At 41.1% G+C, this 22,903-nt stretch overlaps 1 protein-coding gene and 1 non-coding gene across 2 annotated transcripts in view; one reads left to right on the top strand and one right to left on the bottom strand.

Annotated features, from left to right (window-relative positions):
• Positions 1-22,903, top strand: part of MAOB (monoamine oxidase B) — a 118,164-nt gene that overhangs the window by 20,617 nt on the left and 74,644 nt on the right. The window contains 2 exon segments of the mRNA NM_001002970.2: positions 20,474-20,568; positions 21,925-22,062. Coding sequence (NP_001002970.2) covers positions 20,474-20,568; positions 21,925-22,062 — 233 coding nt within the window.
• On the bottom strand, positions 12,408-12,514 carry LOC119868614. Its single transcript, XR_005386603.1, has one exon. It is a non-coding gene; the product is annotated as a U6 spliceosomal RNA (small nuclear RNA).

Raw genomic sequence — 22,903 nt, 5'->3', positions numbered from 1 at the left:
AACAACCACTCTTGGGGCACCTGGGTGGCTCAGTCAGTTGAGTGTCTGACTCTTGATTTCAGCTCAGGTCTTGATCTCAGAGTTGTGAATTCAAACCCTTTGTTGGGCTCCCTACTGGGCTTGGAGTCTACTGAAATTAAGACCAAACAAAACTGGGTGACGGGCACTGAGGAGGGCACTTGACGGGATGAGCCCTGGATGTTATGCTATATGTTAGCAAATCGAACTCCAATAAAAAAATATACAACAAAACAAAACAAAACAAAACAACCACTCTTAGTATTTGAGTATATTTTCTTCCAGCCTTTTTGTGCATTTGTTTTCTCTGACTGTGTGTGTGTGTGTGCATGCACATCTGTGCCACACGTTTATGTTTACAGCCATATTCCAGACCCAATTTTGTATCTTTGACCTGATATTAAAACATAAACATTTTTCATAATATTGCAATCTTTCTGAACATAATTTAATTAATATCAAATAGAAGTGCCATAGCTTACTTAACTAATACCAGATTATTGGACATTATGTATTCTGTGTGTGCTATTGTAAATGATGCTGCACTCAAGATCTTGAAGAATACTAATTATTCTATATGTGGTATTATCTCTTAGAATTGAATCATAGAGTAATCGTTTTGGATTTAAAGAAATGGGCAGTTTCAAAAATATGCCAGATTATCACCAAATTGTTTTTCTTTCCTTTTTATTTTTAATTCATGAGAGACACAGAACGAGAGGCAGAGACACAGGCAGAGGGAGGAGAAGCAGGCTCCATGCAGGAGCCCGATGTGGGACTCGATCCCGGGACTCCGGGATCACACCCTGGGCCGAAGGCAGACGCTCAACCGCTGAGCCACCCAGGCGTCCCCAAGTTGTTTTTCTCAACTGTTTTAACCAATGACAATTTCAGCCAGAATTGTTTCATCACATTGTTGGCAGTATTTTATATCATCTCTTTTTTTTTTCGGTCTTTCTCAAATCGAGAGCAAAAATGGTATTTCTCAGTTTCTCAAACTGAGAGGTGAAAATGGTTTTCATTTTTAATTACTAGCCAAGTTGATCATTCTTCTTTGGTCTATTATTTAATTATATTTGCTGGGAGGGCTATTTTTAGTTCAATTTTTTCTTGACTTGTAGTTAGAATACGGGGTAGAATCCATTCTTTTTGAATGAGCTGGTGTTCATGTTTCTGAACTAATAGGCAACTATTACTAGAAACATTTTATCCAAGATGTTGAAATGCTCTGTCAGGAGGACTGTGATGCCCTTCTAATGCACATAGTCCTCTGTGAGCCTCTCAACCACTTTTCGTGCATGGATTTCACACCCAGGTGTATGGCCAGTAGCCACAGGACGATTCTGATACTATAATTAAAATAGCCTAATCCAATAAGGAAACTTCCTTGAACATGTTTTCCTCGTGGTATTATTCTATGTGAGGTTTGTATTGGGATTCTACTACTTTCACAAAACTCTAGGGGAGTTCAGTGGTTTCAAAACTCACCTGTGCTAAGATGACATCCAAATCTCTGAACCTGCATGGTTTTGGCCAAGTCAACATATGGGAAAATAAATAAATATTGGCTTTGTGTTTGGGTTGGTTAGGAGAGGCAAAAGGAATTGGGGGGCTATGGTACAGATGGACATAGTAAGATGCAGAGCTAAGAATGAGCATGGAGACCATCACAAAGATACAGAGAGAAAAAAAGAGCCCCAGAAGTAAAGACTCACTGAATCAAACAGAAATCCAGAAGGACAAAGGGGTACAGAAGAACATGATGTGACAGCATAATTTTCCAGATTTAAAATGCTGCTACTAAAGGCTTTCATTTTTTTTTTTTAAGATTTTATTTGTGTATTCATGAGGGACACACAGAGAGAAGCAAAGACCTAGGCAGAGGGAGAACCAGGCTCCATGCAGGAGCCACATGTAGGACTCGATCCCAGGACCCTGGGATCACGACCTGAGCCAAAGGCAGACACTCAACCACTGAGCCACCCAGGTGCCTCCTACTAAAGGCTTTTAAAGATATATATATTTTTTGCTACCATGAGTGTAAGTGGTGACTCTGGCTTTTTCAATTCTACTGGCTCCTTTGTTTAAGAGGAATTTGTCTAGGATTGCAGTATTTCTGGGTCCGGATTACACCTGCTTTCCACAAGACAGCATTGGCCTCTTCCATTAGAGGTGGTTTCACCTTTCAAGTTGGAATGCTGACTGATATTACAATTTTAGTCTATGCCCAAAGCTAGAGTACAGAGAGTTTGTTTAACGTTCAGAAGCACACGCACATGTACATGCGTGCACACACAAATATTTCAGCTACAGTATAATATCAAAACTTATTTAATATATAAGAAATTTCTGTAAGTAACTAGTACAATATAGACCAGGTATCTTTCTCTTCCACTATATAATGGTGCAGGCATGGGATGTAAATGCTCCAGAGGATTATAATTAACATTAATAATTAACAAAAGCCTTAAATATATCTCTTTAAAATATCAGATGCTCAATTGATCTTCGGCAGAGGAAACAGTTGGATTTTCCAACCAATGCCCAGATGGCGTTATTGATTAAAGGAAACTCTATAGACTTTAAATGTGGGACAGACAGGTTGTGGGGTGGACACTGTATTGTCATTTGGGGACCTGTTTGAATCCTTGTCCAAGTAGAAGATTCCATTTCCATATTGGCATTTTTCCCCTTGCAAAAATTTTGTATTAGATATGTAATTCAAAAGCTATTTGGAACAGAAATTTTGGGGTTGAAAATTTAATTTTATTTTTTTTTAATTTTTATTTATTTATGATAGTCACACAGAGAGAGAGGGGGGGGGGGGCAGAGACACAGGCAAAGGGAGAAGCAGGCTCCATGCACCGGGAGCCCGATGTGGGATTCGATCCTGGGTCTCCAGGATCGCGCCCTGGGCCAAAGGCAGGCGCCAAACCGCTGCGCCACCCAGGGATCCCGGGGTTGAAAATTTTAATGTAGGACACTAAGGATCAAATGGTCACATTGGCGTTAAAATAAGATTTGCGGGCAGCCTGGGTGGTTCAGCGGTTTAGTGCCGCCTTTGGCCCAGTGCGTGATCCTGGAGACTCAGGATCGAGTCCTACGTCGGGCTCCCTGCGTGGAGCCTGCTTCTCCCTCTGCCTCTCTCTCATTCATATTCTCTCTCTCTCTCTCTCTCTCTGTTTCTCATGAATAAATAAATAAAATCTTTTTAAAAAATAAAAATAAATTAAGTTTTGCAATACATAGTGGTTTTTTTAAAAGATGAGAGAGAGAGAGAGAGAGAGAGAGAGAGAGAGAGAGAACAAGCCAGGGGTGGGGGGAGAGGCAGAGGGAGAAGCAGACTCCCCGTGGAGCAGGGAGCCGGACGCAGGGACTCGATACCAGGACCCAGAGTTCATGACCTGAGCTGAAGGTAGATGCTTAACCAACTGAGACACCCAGGTGGTGCCCCTGTGATTACATCAGTTTTTGTGTAGAAATGCATTCAGATGAAGCCACCAGGGTAAGCTCTTTGCAGAATGAGCTGCTCTTCATCCTCCGCAGATGAACTAATCTACTTGTCTGCATTCTTTCCGGCTAGCAACAATGATTCATTGAGGATACTTACATGCCAGGTCTTCTCTCAGGTGCTGGGGATAAAACAGGAAACAAAAGAAGTAAGATCCCTGCCCTCACATAGCTCATAATCTAGTGAAGATGATTACACAATAAATAACCAATGAATTAAGCAAATACCTACCTACCTACCTACATACATACATACAAAATACTGCCAGTGGTGAGTTGTCCATGGAAAATAAAATAGAGGGAGGTGATGGAGAAGAGTCAAGGAATGCCTCTTCCTTAGAGATGAGGTATCAGCTGAGACACGAGATATTGAACATGTAAATATTAGGGAGAAAAGTATTATAGGAGATGGGAACAGGTGATGCCAAGCCTCTATGTTAGGAACGAGTTTGGGGATCCCTGTGTGGCTCAGCAATTTAGCACCTGCCTTTGGCCTGGGGTGTGATCCTGGAGTCCCGGGATCAAGTCCCACATCGGGCTCCCTGCATGGAGCCTGCTTCTCCCTCTGCCTCTGTCTCTGCCTCTCTCTCTCTCTCTCTCTCTCTCTGTCTCTCATGAATAAATAAATAAAATCTTTTTTTTAAAAAAAGGAACGAGTTTGACATGTTCAAAAAACAGAAAGTCAATATGGCTGGAGTGAAATGAGCAAGGGCTAGTAAGACAAGATAGGTAGGCGAGGATGAGGTCCTATGGGGCCTTGTAAGTGAAACAATGGTGGGATCACCTCTCTGCAGTGTAACTCACTGGGGGATTTGAAACAGGCAGGTGCCATGAATTTGATTTTGTTTTAAAAGCTATTCTGTGCTTTGTAAATTGGAAAATCAAAGAAGCAAGAGTGGAAGCAGTTGCAAGGCTATCGCAATAGTCCAAATGAGAAATGGTGTCATCTTACACCAAGGTGGTGGTAGGAGAGGTGCTAACAATTGTATTCAGGTAGAATTGACCCACCAATGTAGTGATCAGAGGATGAGGTGGTCGGGGAAAAAAGAGAATCGAGCATGATTCTTGAATTTTGTCCTGAACAACTGGGTGCATTGTGGTGCCAGTGATGAAATGGAAAAGACTGGAAATGAACAGATTTGGGGGAGGAGACTCAAGAGATCTGTTTGAGATATGTTAAGTTTGAGATGATTATTAAATAGCTAGAGGCACTGTTTTTTTAATAATAAATTTATTTTTTATTGGTGTTCAATTTACCAACATACAGAACAACACCCAGTGCTCATCCCGTCAAGTGCCCCCCTCAGTGCCCGTCACCCATTCTCCCCCACCCCCAGCCCTTCTCCCCTTCCATCACCCCTAGTTCGTTTCCCAGAGTTAGGAGTCTTTATGTTCTGTCTCCCTTTCTGATATTTCCTACCCATTTCTTCTCCCTTCCCTTCTATTCCCTTTCACTATTATTTATATTCCCCAAATGAATGAGAACATATAATGTTTGTCCTTCTCCGATTGACTTATTTCACTCAGCATAATACCCTCCAGTTCCATCCACGTTGAAGCAAATGGTGGGTATTTGTCATTTCTAATGGCTGAGGAATATTCCATTGTATACATAGACCACATCTTCTTTATCCATTCATCTTTCGATGGACACCGAGGCTCCTTCCACAGTTTGGCTATTGTGGACATTGCTGCTATAAACATCGGGGTGCAGGTGACCCCGCGTTTCACTGCATCTGTATCTTTGGGGTAAATCCCCAACAGTGCAATTGCTGGGTCGTAGGGCAGGTCTATTTTTAACTCTTCGAGGAACCTCCACACAGTTTTCCAGAGTGGCTGCACCAGTTCACATTCCCACCAACAGTGTAAGAGGGTTCCCTTTTCTCCGCATCCTCTCCAACATTTGTGGTTTCCTGCCTTGTTAATTTTCCCCATTCTCACTGGTGTGAGGTGGTATCTCATTGTGGTTTTGATTTGTATTTCCCTGATGGCAAGTGATGCGGAGCATTTTCTCATGTGCATGTTGGCCATGTCTATGTCTTCCTCTGTGAGATTTCTCTTCATGTCTTTTGCCCATTTCATGATTGGATTGTTTGTTTCTTTGGTGTTCAGTTTAAGAAGTTCTTTATAGATCTTGGAAACTAGCCCTTTATCTGATACGTCATTTGCAACAATCTTCTTTCTCCCATTCTGTAGTGGAGGCACTGTTAAGTAGGCAATTTATATATCAAGCTTGAAGTTTCAAGGCTATGGGATTAAGTGAGATCGCCTGGGAATGCTTTAAAAAAATTAAACAAAAAGGGGTGCCTCGGTGGCTCAGTCAGTTAAGTGTCTGCCTTTGGCTCGGGTCATGATCTCAGGGTCCTGGGATCGAGCCCCGCATCAGGCTCTCTGCTCAGTGGAGCGTCTGCTTCTCCCTCCCCCTCTGCCTGCAGCTCCCCCTGCTTGTGCTCTCTCTCTTTCTCTGTCAAATAAATAAATAAAATCCTTAACAAACAAATAAAGAAACAAAAAAGAGGTTCAAGAACTGAGTCCTGGGGCTCTCCAACATTTAGAGATTGGAAAGAAGAGAAGGATCCAGCAAAGCATCTGAGAAGGAGCAATGAGTCAGGGAGAGGAAGAAACCCGAGGAAGTTAGTTATGTGGCCCAGAAACAAAGTGAAGACAGTGAAGTCAGGGAAGACAAGACCAAAAGTTGCTAAGAGAACAAGTAATTTAAGGACAGAGACTTGACTGATTGGATTTGGCAACATGAAAATCACTGGTGATCTTGACAAGAGCAGTCTAGGAGGAATGGTAGGGATGAAGGCCTGACTGGAGTCAGGTGGGGAAATAGAGGCAAGGAATGTAGATAATTCTTTGAAGAAGTGCAATGAAGGGATGCAGAGGGGAGGAGTTAGAGGCAGAAGGAGATGTTGGGTCCCAGTGAAGGGTTTTTGAAGATGGGAGATGCCAAAGCGTGTTTGTGCACTGATGACCATGATCCAGGAGAGAGGGAGCAATTGACAATGTGGGAGAGAAGTACAGGTATCAGGGGACCAAACCTTGGAAGGAATGGGGTCCAAACAGAGTGGGGGAATGTTGGCTTCTTTAAAGAAGCTGCATCACTTAGGTCATAAGCAGTAAAGCAGTGTATATAGGCACAGGTGAAGGTGTCTGTGCATTTATTGGGAAAAGATGAATGAGTTCAATAAAAAATGAAGCAGAGTCATCAGCTGCAAAGGGCTGGGTGGGTGGTGTCATGTAAGGAAGTTTAAGAAAAAGTACGAAGTAGCCATTTTCGACAGTGAGAAAGTACATCCTAAAGTTCAAAAGCATCATTCATTTAATTGCATGAAGGTACCTGTCAAATACAATGGTCTTAATATTAGCAAGGAGATATTCAAATATTTCTGGTGATGAGTAATCAAAAGATACTGCTTAGATTGCACTAAGTCTGACAAAAATGCTATCAACAGAGGAAAAAAACTGCTTTACTTCTTCTCTGCTGTGGTCAGTGGGCATTCATCCAGGTCCTGATATAATTTATCCAATTACTTTGTCACAGGTTGAAAAGAAGATAGTTTAAGACTGGGCCATTTTTTGTGTGTGTGATGCACAATCTGAAAGAAATATTAAAACCTAGGAAGGTATGCTAATATTGTAAGACATGGCCTATAGATAAATCATCTATACTGAATCAAAAGTTGATGAGATGCTATGAAAAGCTTTTAGTTGTCAGTCAGTGTTTGTAAGGAGAGGAAGTGAAGGAGAAGTAGAGGCATAATTAAATTCCAAGCCCAGCCTGCCTATCACCAGATAGCAACAGCAGGCCCAGGATATGCAAATAATTTTGCACACATAATCTTTGCATTAACTCAGAAGTTCCTTGCCCAAGATTATACAGTACCTAAGAGACCAGGGGGTTGGGACTTAATTCTTCTAATTTCAAAGCCAAATACTTCCCAAAGATGTTGGACTCATGTATTCACCAAACAGATATTGTTGGGTATTTGCCATGCAACAGGTGATGCACCGAGTACCTTGCAACCCAGGACTTCTCAGTGAGATTTAGAGTATAATTTTCCCTAAAAAGAATTGAATCTAATAACCATGTAAGTAATTTCATCTAAATTCCATTTGAGGCCTTATCTTCATAAACACTGCCAGCTCACCAGCTTATTTTGGCTTTCCGTTAAGTCTTTTCTTAAGCCACAAGCTGGGTTTTGTCCAGAACTGGAGAGGTTTCAACCAATCTCTGATATATTTGTCTGAAATAACAGGAAAAACCTCTTGTAGGGCATTGATGGGATGAGGTACTAGGAAAACTCAAGGATGAATCCGCGGCTTTAGAGTTGACTCCTAGGTAGGTGACTGGACCCAAGTCATAAGGCAGAAAAAAAAAAAGAAAGACAGAAACCCTGGGGAAAATGGATAGGATTTGATCATTCATTAGTTTCAGGTTTGTCAATTAGCTTTACATTGTAACTCTGATGAAAACTAGGGATTAGTGGTTTGGTGAAGAGCCCTGCTATGGATCAGGGAAAGCCATTTGTGAAGCCATACTAAGAGCTGAGGTATCAGGGAGGATCCAGGAAAACTTTGCCATCTATTGAAGCCACATCCTTGTTAATGAGACGAAGCCCAGAAAGTAGCTTATAACAGAGGTTCTATACTGGTAGCTCTCAGGCCACGTCTATTATAATTTGGGAATGGCTCTCCAGTGTTTTGAAAGTTGATTTAAGTGCTTTTGTTCAAGGCACACAATACAGTCTTCATATCTCCACAGCCCTTGGCCCTGGCTGTTGTTTACATCTGCCCGCTTCACACATTACCTACTGCCCTGCTCCCCACTGTTTTTAGATTTTCAATCCCTGACTTAGAACGAAAAGTAAAGGCAAGATCTTGCCAGAACCTCAATATCTGTTACTAACTGAGAAATAAACCCAGGCAATGTAACTTCCAGGGGTAGAAGTAGTTTATCTTAGAGCACTTAGGAATGTGCAAGAAAAGAAGCTGTGGTCTATGTATACAATGGAATATTCCTCAGCCATTAGACATGATGAATACCCACCATTTGCTTCGACGTGGAGGGAACTGGAGGGTATTATGCTGAGTGAAATAAGTCAATCGGAGGAGGACAAACATTATATGGTCCCATTCATGGGGAATATAAAAAATAGTGAAAGGGATTAACGGGGAAAGGAGAGAAAATGAGTGGGAAATATCAGAGAGGGTGAGAGAACACGAGAGACTCCTAACTCTGGGAAACGAACAAGGGGTAGTGGAAGGGGAGGTGGCCGGGGGGTGGGGGTGACTGGGTGACGGGCACTGAGGGGGGCACTTGACGGGATGAGCACTGGGTGTTAAACTATATGTTGGCAAATCGAACTCCAATAAAAAATACACACACAAAAAAAGGAATGTGCAAGAAAATATTTGTAGCCACATCAGCAAGTACTTTTTCTTAGGAAGGCAGAGGCCATGGGACCCCTGGGTGGCTCAGTGTTTGAGCATCTTCCTTTGGTCCAGGGCCTGATCCTGGAGACCCGGGATCAAGTCCCACATCAGGCTTCCTGCGAGGAGCCTGCTTCTCCCTCTGCCTGTGTCTCTCGTGAATAAATAAAATCTTAAAAAAATATATCCTATAGGATCTTGTCTTTCTTTCTTCTTCTTTTTTTTTTTTTGAGGGCAAATTCCTGAACCCTAGAGATTACTGACTCTCCCTGGTGATGGAAGATGTATTATGTCTCTTCAGCTCTATGCTGGAGAAACCGACCTTGGGCTGGGATGATAAAGCAGGGAAAGTTAGCTCCAAGGCTAAGGTGTTAAAACGGCTTCTAAGAAAACATACCTTTGCCCTAATCCCCTCCCAGCAGCACAGGTCACCTCACACTCCCCACAGGACTCTGATCTTGATGGTGTGTGCCAGCAGAGCCATACCTTTCGCTTTTTTTTCTTTCCTTTTTTAAGATTTTTATTTATTTACTAGAGAGAGAGAGAGAGAGAAGTGGTGGGGAGGGGCAGAGGGAGAAAGAGAAGCAGACTCCTAACTAAGCAGAGATCCCGATATGGGGCTCAATCCCAGGACCTTGAGATCATGAGCCCAAGGCAGATGGTTAACCGACTGAACCACCCAGGGACCCTCCTTTTCTTTTTCTTTCTTTCTTTCTTTCTTTCTTTCTTTCTTTCTTTCTTTCTTTCTTTCTTTCTTCTTTTTCTTTTCTTTCTTTCTTTCTTTCTTTCTTTTTCTTTCTTCTTTTTAAAGATTTTATTTATTTATCCATAAGAGACAGAGAGAGAGAGAGGTAGAGACACAGGCAGAGGGAGAAGCAGGCTTGCTGCAAGGGGCCCGATGTGGAACTCTATCCCAGTACTCCGGGATCACGACCTGAGCTGAAGGCAGACGCTCAACCACTGAGCCACCCAGGTGCCCCCCCCTTTTCTTTATTACTCCTTACTTACCTATTTGGAATTCTGCACACAAGATCTGTTCCAGTTGAGCCAATAAAAAAAATATGCATGAGGATGGTAGCTGTATGTTGTCTCCCTATTTTGGCAAGAAGAGTGACACTCAATCCCCAGTGACCATTACAGGAGCAGTGTCAGCTTGCACACTGCTACCTCCATGTCACCCTCAAACCACAGATGATACTTCTGGTCATGTGTACTGTGCAGTTTAGCATGCATGTACACATCTGCACACTCCTATGTGGGTCTAGGTCTACACAATCTCGGGATGGGACTTATAGCCTTAACATGAGTCAGGTTGGATTTAAAACAAAACAACAACAAAAAAAAAACAGAATGGGAATCTGGGTGGCTCACTTGGGTCTACCTCCAGCTCAGGTCATGATCCTGGAGTCCTGGGATCTAGCCCTGCATCAGGCTGCCTGCTCAGTGAGGAGTCTGCTGTTCCCTCTCCCTCAGCCTGCAGGGCTGCAGCTATCCCTACTGTGCACTCTCTCTCTCTCTCTCTCTCTCTCAAATAAATAAATAAATAAATAAATAAATAAATACAAGCTTAAAAAAAAGAACAAAAACCCATACTTGGCCTGTAACATTGAGGTCAATGTTTTAATTCCAGAACTGCTTCCTCCATGCCTTTGACTTCTATTTGAAAGTGATTGTTAAGATCTAAATGGACACATTTTCCTACCACTCATTTCTGAGTGGCCCATTTCTGGTTGAGTTCACACTCTTGCCTTGCTACCATGTTTCCTTCCCTCCTGGCCTGAGTGCCCAGAGACCAGGAGCACCTGAGCTGGCAGGATGAAACTTCTCATATCTGGGTGTGCCATGGCTTTTTTTTAAAAAAGATTTTATTTATTTATTCATGAGAGACACAGACAGAGAGACAGAGACATAGGCAAAGGGAGAAGGAGAAGCAGGCTCCCTGTGGGGAGCCTGATGGGGGACTCAATTCCAGGACCCCAGGATCATGCCCTGAGCCAAAGGCAATAACTCAGCCACTGAGCCACCCAGGCATCCCTGTGCTGTGGCTTTTCCTTGGCACTGAGAGAGGCAATGAGATTCCAAAGGCAGAATTTTTCTCAGGAAGTTGAGTAGTTTCATAAATGGCGTTGACAGTCGTTTAAATTTGAGTAGAGTTCAATGAGAGATTTAATGTTAGACATTCTAAAAATAGTATGGAATTTATACAAAGCATGGAAATTGTCTAACATTGGCAAAGCTAACTTCTTAACTCATATCTCAGAAAGTTTCATTCATCACCTCGGTTCTAGGTGACTGATGCACCTTGATTATTATTTACTGCTCTGTGTTGAATGCAGCAAGGATTGCTCTCTATTATGCTTCTTACAGCTCAAAGGCTGAAACTTAGATCCTTAAGCTCTCTTATCATGACACTCACCCAACTGCTCACGTAACACCTGTTTGGACTAGTGCCCCATTTCTCAGGTCCCCAAATAGCACCGCTTCTCTCCTCTCCACTTTACCCCTGCCAACATGCCAGAGCTCCTTGGCACATAAATGCCAGACTGGCCTGGTCATCTAGGGCTTTTATCCCCATGTTATCCCAAAGTAAGTTCAATTAACAGTGATATTACCTTACCATGGAAGATAAAATTTCTTGTGTGTATTAGTTTGCTGGCGCTGCTGTAACAAAATACCACAGGCCAGGTAGTTTAAAACAACAGAAATATATTGCCTGTAAGTGAGAACTCCCAAATCAAGGTGTCCACAGGGTGGTTCCTTTTGAGAACTAGGAGGGAAAATGTGTCCCGTGCCTTTCTCTTAGCTTCTGGTTGGTCGTTGCAGTCTTTGTCATTTCCTTGGCCTTCGGAGGCTTCACCCTGACCTCTGCCTTCATTATCACATGGTCTTCTCTGCGTGTGCATGCCTATCACCAGATTTTCCCTTTTTATAAGGGATGCCAGTCATACTGGATTAGGTCTCAACCTAATGACCTCATTTTAACTCTATTACCTCCCTTATAACCCTATCTCCAAAATGATTGCCACAAGTCTAGTTAACATCCACCATATATAGTTACAAAAACTTTTTTCTTATGATGAGAATTTTTAAGATCTACTCTTAGCAAGTTCCAATATCAATATGATGTTATTAATTATGGTCACCATGTTGTATATTACATCCTCGTGACTTATTTATTTTAAAACTGGAGGTTTGTACCTTCTGACCACTTGGTTTAACTTTTTTTCCAGAATTTTCTTATTATGAAAATTTTCAGAGAACTATACAGTCAACACTCACGTACCAACCAACTAGATTCTATAGTTAACAGTTTTGCTGAATTTGATTTTTTCCATTGTAACCATCTATCCATCTCTCTCTTTATCAATCCCTCATTTTTTGATGCATTTCAGAGTAAGTCACAGACATCAGGACCTTTTGCCCAAAACTACCTGAGCACACCTATCCTTAACCAGCTTTGTTTACAAATTTGTGTCATCCTTGTGCAGGGGCCATGCTAATGTTCTCTGTATTGGTCCAATATTAGTATATCTGCTACCCAAGTGAGCACTAACCAGCTTTGTTTAAATCAGTGTTTCTTTGTTCCCCATAAGCACAAAAGACACGTTTTTGTTTGATTTTATTTATTTATTAGAGAGAGAGAGCATGAGCATCATGGCATCCTATGATTACCTTCTATACTTAAAAAACAGGTTTTTTTTTAAGTATTTAATTTCTATCCTAATGATTGGATATATCTCAGGAAAATTGTTCTTACCAGTCTAACATTGCTAGTAGTAATTATTGATTCCATAGCAGTAATCTTTTAAATTTTTGAAGATAAGTAAATATAAATCCTTGTTTTCTGTTACTATTTTCTGATATAAATTAGTATTAAAACATTTCTGGGGCACTTGGCTGGCTCAGTTGGCAGAGCACGTGATTCTTGATCTCAGAGTCATGAGTTCAAGCCCCATGTTGGGCTTAGAGATCACTTAAAATTTTTTTAAATTTAATCTGAGAATTATGCTTGATAATAATGATTGTTGAGATCCCAATTATAACTTATTAAAGATTCTATAATTATTCATCACTATTGATTAGTTGGTTGGTTGATTGACTGATTTGAGTTCCAGTATAATTAATGTATGGTATTCCGCTAGTTTCAGGAGTGTAATATAGTGATTCAATAATTCTGTGCATTTTTACACAGTGCTTGTCATAAGTGTACTCTTAATCCCCTTATTTATATGTATTCCATGGAATTTCCCAAAAGGATTTGAGGCAGGTGAATTAAAAGTTTAGTTTTCTATAATAAAGTTTGTGCATTATAATCTTCATTTAAAAAACTGAGAAAACAAACCTGTAATTTCTGGGTTTGCATTTATTTTTCATGGGCTTCCATGTTGAGGTAAAGTAAAAACAAAGTTTGTCCACCTCTGTTACAATATACAGAAGCTATCCCACTCCTTTTCAACAAAAAAGGGTAAAGACAAAGGCTTGATTATGAAATAAGATTTATGAAGATTGCTGACATTTTAAGAAAATGTAACCATTTACATATAAAGGCATGATGAAGAAACAATTTTTATGGCTTTAGACATATTCTGAAAGGCCTTGGAAGCAATGTTATTCTAGTGTCATCCGGAGAAAGGTTTCTATGGAAACTCACAAACGCTTGATGTTTTTTATTCTTTTCAATAGCATAAATCATCCCATGGCCTGAGGCTTTCGTAAAGGTCTCCTTTACTTTAGAAGCAATTGTCATTTGTTTTTTCTGTTATATGTTTTGTCTATCTTAGAGAAAACAAAGCAAAGAGCTTCCAAGAAGGCTTGGAATCTATCTTTTTCATATTTGTGAGCAAGATGTGAGTAGTCCAATTCTAGACTTTGCTTCTCAGTGATCCAAATGGCAGTACTCGTTGGTATGCTTGGTTTATGTCATGTTGCCTCTATTTTCCAAAAAGTTGTGATTGGTGTGTTCTCAGGAAAGAAAAGTCGGTCTGTACCTAAGGAGAAAGAACTGTTCGGCCAAAGCACTTAAGCAATAATTCAGGAGAGCTGACCTTGAGGGCACTGCATTTTTCCAGAAGCTTTCAGATCATCCTGTAACGATATGGTTTCAGGACTTTGGGCACTGACAGGCTGCAGGTGATTTTTATCCATGTATTCTTTCCAAGAGAAGGAATAAAGATATATTTTAATTTTAAAATTTGGTATGCTTGGAGAATTTTATTTAACATAGGCCATTGTATATTATAGGAAGTTATGTGACTGATGAAAAACACATAGCACATAGAAATAGAACTGGATTTTAGATCTAGCCCAGCCATAGCTGGTTGTATAATGCTGAGTGAGCCTTTGAATCTCTCTCAGCCTCCAGTTTTTAATCTAAAAAACAGGAATAATAATGCCAGCCTCAGAGGTCATGTTAAGGACTGAATGTTTGTGAATATAGGAAACTACAGTGCTGTACAAATGTAAAATGATTAATATTATCAGTTGGCTCTTTCTTTCCAGTTCTTTCTCTTTGAAAACGCCAAAGTATCCTTTACCTTTTTTTTTTTTTTGAGATTTATCTGTTTATTTGAGAGAGAGAGAGTGCAAGCAGGGAGGGAGAGAGAGAGACAGAGAGCAGACTCCATGCTGAGCATGAAGTCCGACGCGGGGCATGATCTCCTGACCCTGCGTCATCACCTGAGCCAAAACCAAGAGTCAGATGTTCAACCGACTAAGCCACCCAGATGCACCTCTTTATCATTTCTGGTATGACCAGAGGAAATCAGTTTCAGTGTGTGCAAATATTTTAGTTTCTTATACTATATTAAATATACTATGTTTACATAGACACCATTGCAGCCATTTATTTATTTATTGACTAATTAAGTGTCATCTTTGTTGAGGGTGTTAAATGAATCCATTCCATAATCGCACAAGTGCCAACTGTGTCCTAGCTTTGAGGAGACAAAGAACAGATAATTAAATTCTTATCATTCAGGAAAGAAGTTTTCTGAGTTTCAAGGCCACAGCATAATCTGTTCAGGCAATGCCCTGCACGATGTTGCTGGCCTGATGCAGGGACAGAGAGTGCGATCCAGCCCACTTTCTGCCAACCAAGCCATTTGCACCGAGGTGCCCTGGCTTCACCTAAAGGAAAGATGCCATTTTGAAACTTACCTGCAGGGTGTGTGCCTCTTCCTGTAATTTACACAAAGGCCCTGATGCTTGTACGGTCGGTGATGTTTAATGCAAGGCTCTCAGTGTTTCACCCTTTAGTACGAGGATGGCTGCTGGGATGTTCGTTATCTGGAGTCAGAGTGCCTGGATTTGAATACTGCTCTGCCACTTGTTAGCTGTGTGACCTTGGGCACATTACTTGGCCTCTCTGCACTTCATGTTCTATATCTACCCACTTCGTAGAGTTGTTGAAAGGATAAATTCTTTTTTTTAAAGATTTTATTTATTTATTCATGAGAGACACACAGAGAGAGGCAGAGACACAGGCAGAGGGAGAAGCAGGCTCCCTGTGGGGAGCCCAATGCGGGACTTGATCCCAGGACCCCAGGGATCACACCCTGAGCCAAAGGCAGATGCCCAACCACTGAGCCACCCAGGTACCCCAAAAGGATAAATTCTTATATGTAAAACACTTGGAATAGAACTGGCATACAGTCAGTGCTCAAAGTGTTAGCTGTTTTGTGCTGTCTTACCTGCCTCTCCTCTCTGTGCTGAAAAGTTCAGCAATTAACAACTGAATTCCATCTACAAATACCACTTTCCTGTAATGGATTCATTTCACAAAGGGAATATTTTCATCTTACCCCAGGCCCTTTGTGGTGTGTGTGTGTGTGTGTGCGTGTGTGTGTATTTGTGTTAAATAACTAAAAGGCATTCTCTTTAGTGACATCAAAGAATCCCAGTTCTTTGATCAGAAGGTCACTTGGTTGTTTCTAGAATTTTCTTATAAAACCATTCCTTTGTCAGAAGTGACAGAGGTATCGAGGGCTATCTACATATTTTTGGCTTTCATCCTTCCTGGGGGAATGCTTATATCTCTTACCAGGGTTATAAGGTTAGAGATGCTTTGAGGTACAGCGACTTTCTTTGTCAATTTTGGTTAACATGATACTTTTTTGGAGGGTGGGTAGCTTTAGACTGAGAAAAAAAATCCTTCCATGGTATTGAAGTACCGATGTTTCATAATGTTTTTTTTCTTTTTTTAAAAAAAGATTTTATTTATTTATTCATGAGAGACACAGACACAGAGAGAGAGAGAGGCAGAGACACAGGCAGAGGGAGAAGCAGGCTCCATGCAGGGAGCCTGATGTGGGACTCGATCCCGGGTCTCCAGGATCACACCCTGAGCTGAAGGCAGGCGCTAAACCACTGAGCCACCCAGGGATCCCAGTAATGTTTTCAAAACAATTAGCTTTGCATTTAAAAACTCTGAAAAAAGTTTTGTTAAATATTGGGTTTTGACATGGAGGGCATGAGCCAGATTCACAAAGAAAAGCATGAGGCAAGTGGTGATTATGATTTTTCTCTTCCCTCCCCATCCTAAACCCTCCAATGCTTCTAAGACACCTTGAAGAAACCCCTTTTGTTACCAGTACTTTCTAGTCTCCTGCATCATCTAACTCTTGGGTCTTTTTCTGTGACACAAAAACTTGGAAGCATCAAATGCTAATAATGCAGTGCGCCACTGATTTTTAGATATTTAAAATAAGTTCCATGTCTAATCCAAACTGAGGGCTCCAGATAATCGAGCTAGTCATCATTTTAATGAAACTTTCTTCCAAATAAACTGCCTGAGAAGAAGGATGCCGTATTTTTATGATTTCATGGCATTAGGCATTAGTCCATTATTACTCGGGTGTGCCGTGCTATTCATCATTCATCCAAGGAAGACTCTTTGAGCCAAAATACCACGGACACTGCACCATCTGGAGTCAACAAATGAGCTGATCTTATCAGGGGCCTGTCAGGGGCTCAGAGGGGCTGCTTCTGAATGTGCCAATGATGATTCGTTTGTAAAATATTAATTGATCCTGCATGTTAATCTCCGGTTTAATTAACTTTTTAAAAGTACAAAGCGATTATAAGCTCGCTCCTAAATTAGTCTGCAAAGTTAAATAACCATTTAAAGAAAAACTGACACTTTAAGGGTCTTGTATTTAGATGGAGAGCAAAACGCTTTTGGATACTTTGCATCAATCAGTGTAATAGGGTCACTGTATTTTTAATTTTTCCTCTTTGGTCCAAGGGTGGCGGCTAAGAGTTCGGGTTTGGGGCTGAACTCTGACCCGGCCATTTACCGAGTGTGTAATCAATGGCAAGTCAGTGAATGTCTCCAAACCTCCATTTCTTTTCTTTTTAAAATGAGAATAATAATACCTCTTCTCATTGTGAAGACCAGACAAGCTTTGCTTGCAAAATGCTTCGCACAGAGCAAAACAAGTGCCCGATGCTTTACGACGGCAGCCGTTACTACTGTGAATATTTTCTTTTTAAAAAACTGCTATTGTTTTTTAACTTGTGTCCGGAAATGGTTGTGTAAGTGTTTAAACAGTTCCAGTCACGTTGTCTAGTGTTTTTCGGGCAAATGTATGTCTGCTGCTTTCTGATTTGGGGTGTTTTTTTTTTCTTTTTTTTCACCATGGTATTGCATTTTAAGATTCCCAGACTTCCCAAAATGGATCATCCCTCCTATTTTTGTTCTATGGCAAAATGCGTTAAAAGTTTCCAACAACTGGCAGGCGAGTGAACTCTTGAGAAATGACCTTGTTGTAAGCTGGGGTGGCTTTGCTTATTCTTCCATCAGTGAAACCATCATCCTTCCCCTAGTCACCAGTGAGGAACCTCTGGAGAGCTACTGCTTAATTTATTTTTTAAAGATTTTATTTATTTGAGAGAGAGAGAGAGAGAGAGAGAGCAAGTGCACAAGCAGGGGGAGGGGCAAAGGGAGAGGGAGAAGCAGACTCCCCTCAGGGCAGGGAGCCTGATGCGGGACTTGATCCCAGGACCCCTAGATCATGACCTGAGCCGAAGGCAGACGCCCAACCACTGAGCCACCCAGGCGCCCCCTTAATCACCTCCTGACCAGATTCCCAAGTCCTCAGCTTCTTAGGTCCCTTGAAATTCCCTCCTCCTAAACTGCAGTGACTTCCTTAAGCCCCCCAAACTTGGACCAATCATTTTTCAAATCAGTTTTTGCCAATTGATACCCAAGAAGCAATTGAAAACTGCCCCCCCACCCCTGTGACTGTTAGACCAGTTATAAAGTATTTCCAGCCACATATTTTCATGTTGCCCTATTTAAAGATATTTTTATAATTTTCTGTATATGACTTTTTAAGGCACATGGGCACGGAGAAGTCTCTATTGTATGGTCTGATAAGACCTTGCTTGTTTTAATAACTGCTCATGTTTAGCATCAGATACTACTGAGTAACTGCGCGGACCAAAAGACAGTGCCTTTTGTAGAATAGAAAATGCTAGTGTGCATGGGCAATGTTGTAATTCATTCTGAATCCCTTTGTTTAAGCCTCAGCACGCTTAGCGGGTCCGTCTGAATTCCCTGATAACAGCGGTTACTATGGCTGCATGTTATTTCATATTTCATTTGTCGAACTGATGCTGATAAGAGAAATGGCATTGAATTGTCTGCAGTTTTGAATCTAAATAGAAATGTTTAAAAAATAAATAGAAATATTTTCCTTTTTTTTTCCTGGTGAAGGTAAAACTAGCACTGGAGTTAAAAAAAAAAATCCAAACGGTATCTTTCCAAATGATCCGATTGTGCAGTGCTGTGCACACTGTGTGTGGGTGGCCGAGGACTTTGGGACCCTTACCCTGCCGCCAGCTAAAAGCCCTGCCCCGCCTCCAAGGACAGGGCTTGGAGAGACAGATGAACTCAAATAATGAAATGTCAGATCGGCCTCTTTTAAAAAATGAGTTTCCTCTTTTAGGATAGCTGATAGACAGTGAACGAAGCCTCAGCTTCTTGCTATGGCTTTGGCGGTGGGCTAGTATTTTATGTTATACGGATTCTTATCAAACCACAAGATACAAGTGTGTTTTAAAAACAAGTTGAGCCAAATAAAGTGAACTATCTTTTGAAATGTAATTTCCCCCTGGAGCAGAAATTGAAAGATGTGATCTCTGAAGATGATGGCTCTGAGTCCCCGTGAAATGCAGTACGTGTGGTTACAAACTCTGACCCTAGAGTGAAGCTGCCTGGCTCTGCCTGCTGGCTTCTTGTGGGATCTTGCGTGTTTAAGTGTCCTCGGCCCTAAAACGAGATCAATAGTACCTCTTCTGAATGGGTTGTTGTTGTGACAGTTCACTGAATTAGTATAACACTTAGAACGGTGTCTCAAATGGTAGTGAGCATCCAATGAATATTAGTTCTTTTTATAGGAATCTCTCTCTCTCTCTTTTTGCACTGGGGGGGGGGGGTGTGTGTCTAAAAATCCCAGAACTCTTATCTTTAAAAGACAAGATGGAAGCTGTTTTCATTTGTCTGTAAGGCCCAGTGTCTTGGCGTTTTCTTGATTTTGTTTGATCTCATAAGGCAAATGATGAAGGTGATTAGAACTGAGGAACTTCAGTCATCATGGTAAGAGCTCCAGAGTTCTCCAGTCTGAGAACAATCTTACTGGACTCTGTAAGCCTGGTTTTGAAGATGCAAGATTTTAAGATCTCTGTTGTCAAAAACTACACCTAGAATGTACTTATGCCAAAAGCAAAATATATGGACTCTATAGTAAGCTTTGTACTTCGTCAAAACTCATTGAAGTCGTTGAATAAAGTTTATCGTATGTAAGTTTTCCTCAATAAAATGAGGATAGAGGTTGAGTTAAATTCATGGTGGTGAGAATGTGTAGGCATTTTTTTACTACATTAATAATTAAATGAATGAATGCATGGGATCATTGCATTCTTTGGTGATGGGTCACGTGCGGAACTAGGACACATAGGAGATTGAATTTTATGTCCTTGGTTTTGAAACTTTACATCACCTTCCAGAAGTTTGCATTAATACAGAATTTAACAGTAAATTCTAGGTCCTCTCAGATGCTTTGAAAGCCTGCTTTTCTCCTGACTTACCAGTTTTTCAGATTTACCTTGAGGATGAAGTCAATGGCTACATTTGGTCCAGTGCCTACTGGGGCTTATCCATTTCTCTGAAGTGTGGCCTTGTGTTTTTTCATTTGTGTTGTCAGATATGTAGTCATGCAACTTAGTCCTTAGAGATAAGACATGTTGGTATAGTGACCAAAGATTTTTTTTATGATTTGAGACATTCCCAAAAATTAAGTCTCTTTTGTTCTTACTTGAAATAGCACTTGGTTTCTCAGCCTTGGAATCTGGGCCTCTACTGAGAAACCCTAGCCACCTGTAAGGTGTAGTAACAGTAAGCCATGTGTGTGAGCCAACAGGGACTTTTCTCATCGGCATCAACGTGAGGCGCTTACCTGGAGTCACTGTGCAGTGTTTGACTGTGATTTCTTATTGTATTTTCCCCCAGGCATGGCAGCAGCCAAACTTCTGCATGATTTTGGCCTGAACGTGGTTGTTCTGGAGGCCCGGGACCGAGTGGGAGGCAGGACTTACACCATCAGGGTAAGACATTAAGGATGAGGATGAAGAAATGTGGGACTGAAGCTGGGTATTTTTTTTCTTTTCTAAAAGTCTTGAATTTCATTAGACTCTTGTTAAGAGAGTGGAAATTACTTTGAAACATTCTCCACAGCCTCTCTCTCTTTTTAAAGATTTTATTTATTTATTTATTTATTTATTTATTTATTTATTCATGAGTGACACACAGAGAGAGGCAGAGACACAGGCAAAAGGAGAAGCAGGCTCCCTGTGGAGAGCCTGATGCAGGACTCGATCCCAGGACCCCAGGATCATGCCCTGAGCCAAGGCAGACACTCAACCACTGAGCCACCCAGGCGTCCCACAGCCTCTCTCTCAATTTTTTACTGTTTCCAATATTTTCTTCTGTCTCTCTCTCTTTAAAAAAAAAAGATTTTATTTGTTTATTCATGAGAGACACAGAGAAAGGCAGAGACATAGGCAGAGGGAGAAGCAGTCTCCCTGTGAGAAGCCTGATGTGGGACTCAGTCCCAGGACCCCAGGATCACGACCTGAGCCAAAGGCAGACACTCAACCACTGAGCCACCCAGGCGTCCCTTCTGTCTCTTTTCTAACTTCATGATGCTTGGCACTTGCCCAGTGGCACCAGTAAGGAGGTGCTTGGAATACATCAGTGAATAAAATAAAGATTCCCATCTTTGTGAAACTTCTGTTATCTTTGGGAGCGTGGTGGAGTGGTGGAGCTAGATGACAAATGGACAAACAACAGGAGAGGAGGGCCTTCTACCTAATAGGTATTTGATTATGCTTGGACACCTTCAGACATAGGGAGGTTTTCTAGTTCCTTCTTCAAGGATCGGTCCTTAGTCATTGGAAGTGAAGCTGATAGATGTGTAACCATATAGAAAACTTGCCTATAAACATATAAGAGCAATATCTAAGGTTCAATTTATGGCCAAATGTTCCCTCATGCTATCTTTCAAATGTCTGGATTAACCACATAAGAAGTGATTGTTTGGTTTTCTCTAGCATTTAAGTGTCTCAAAATTTGCCTGAACTACTAAATAAAGAGAAATTTAACCACTAATTCATAGCTCACAAATTCAAGGCACTAAAAACCAAACCATGATATGGTATATATTGTGAGTGATGGGGTTCAGAAGTCTGTTGCCTATTTAAAGTTCAATCCAGTTTGTTTTAAGGTAAAGAATGGTTTAATAACTAAGTCATGTGAATGAAAACAAAATCCCATTTTCCATGGATACACCTCAAGGTGTGTCTATAACATGTGAAATGCCAATTTGCTTATTTGCTCTTTTTTTCTGTCTTAGGAAAAAGATTTTCACAACTATTTTTATTTTTTTTTCTGTGGGAAAACAGAACCAAAAGGTTAAATATTTGGACCTTGGAGGATCTTATGTTGGGCCAACTCAGAATTGTATCTTAAGGTTAGCCAAGGAGCTAGGATTGGAGACCTACAAAGTGAATGAAGTAGAGCGTCTCATCCATCATGTAAAGGTAAGCCTGGGCCAGCCTTTGAAGGGTTTGAAGACTTCTCTATGGGTCTTTCCATATGTGAATTGCAGATCTTTCACTCAGAGAATCTACTGCATTCCTGAATGATGCACATGTATTTTATACATGTATTTCAACCATTCTGAGAATGTTTTCACTGTCATCAAAGGGTAATTGGGTGGGAATTCTAACCTGTTTAGGAAGGCTACTGACAAAGTGGTATTGCCCATTTGGCACAAAGTTTGACAAAACTAATAAGGAAAAAATGTTTGTAATTGATTTATTAATGCCACTATTTAAATACCTGGGCTCTTTCATGTGTCATAAAAACTTGTGTACAGCTTTATAAATGCTGCCCTAGACTTCATATTATGAAAAGTGTAATATGCCTAATGTAATATTTTGAAATTTTGTCATTGTATCCTATATATCATCTAAGATTACTGTTCTTTGGAGATTCACATAAAAGTGGCCCAAGTCCCAAATTCCATCTTTGGATTGATGGAGAAGTTCCATTGACCTCCCCAAAATTTCTGAGGTTACTGGGTCTGTCCTTCCCATGATCATTTGTGGCTCACGGTTCCTGCTTCCATGACACCTAAGCTCATTCATGTCTTATAGCCTGTGTCTCTTGTCTTCCCTTTGCTCCATGCCAACCTGTGTTCAAATTCACCTCTTTTTTTTTAAGGATTTTATTTATTTATTCATGTGAGACAGAGAGAGAGGCAGAGACATAGGCAGAGGGAGAAGCAGGCTCGCTGCAAGGATCCCAGGACCCCGGGATCACAACCTGAGACAAAGGCAGACATTCAACCACTGAGCCACCCACGTGGCCCCAAATTCA

Source organism: Canis lupus, chromosome X, assembly GCF_011100685.1.
Source record: "Canis lupus familiaris isolate Mischka breed German Shepherd chromosome X, alternate assembly UU_Cfam_GSD_1.0, whole genome shotgun sequence".
In the NCBI taxonomy this organism is placed as follows: Eukaryota; Metazoa; Chordata; class Mammalia; order Carnivora; family Canidae; genus Canis; species Canis lupus.
This window is presented reverse-complemented; position numbering and strand designations above follow the sequence as displayed.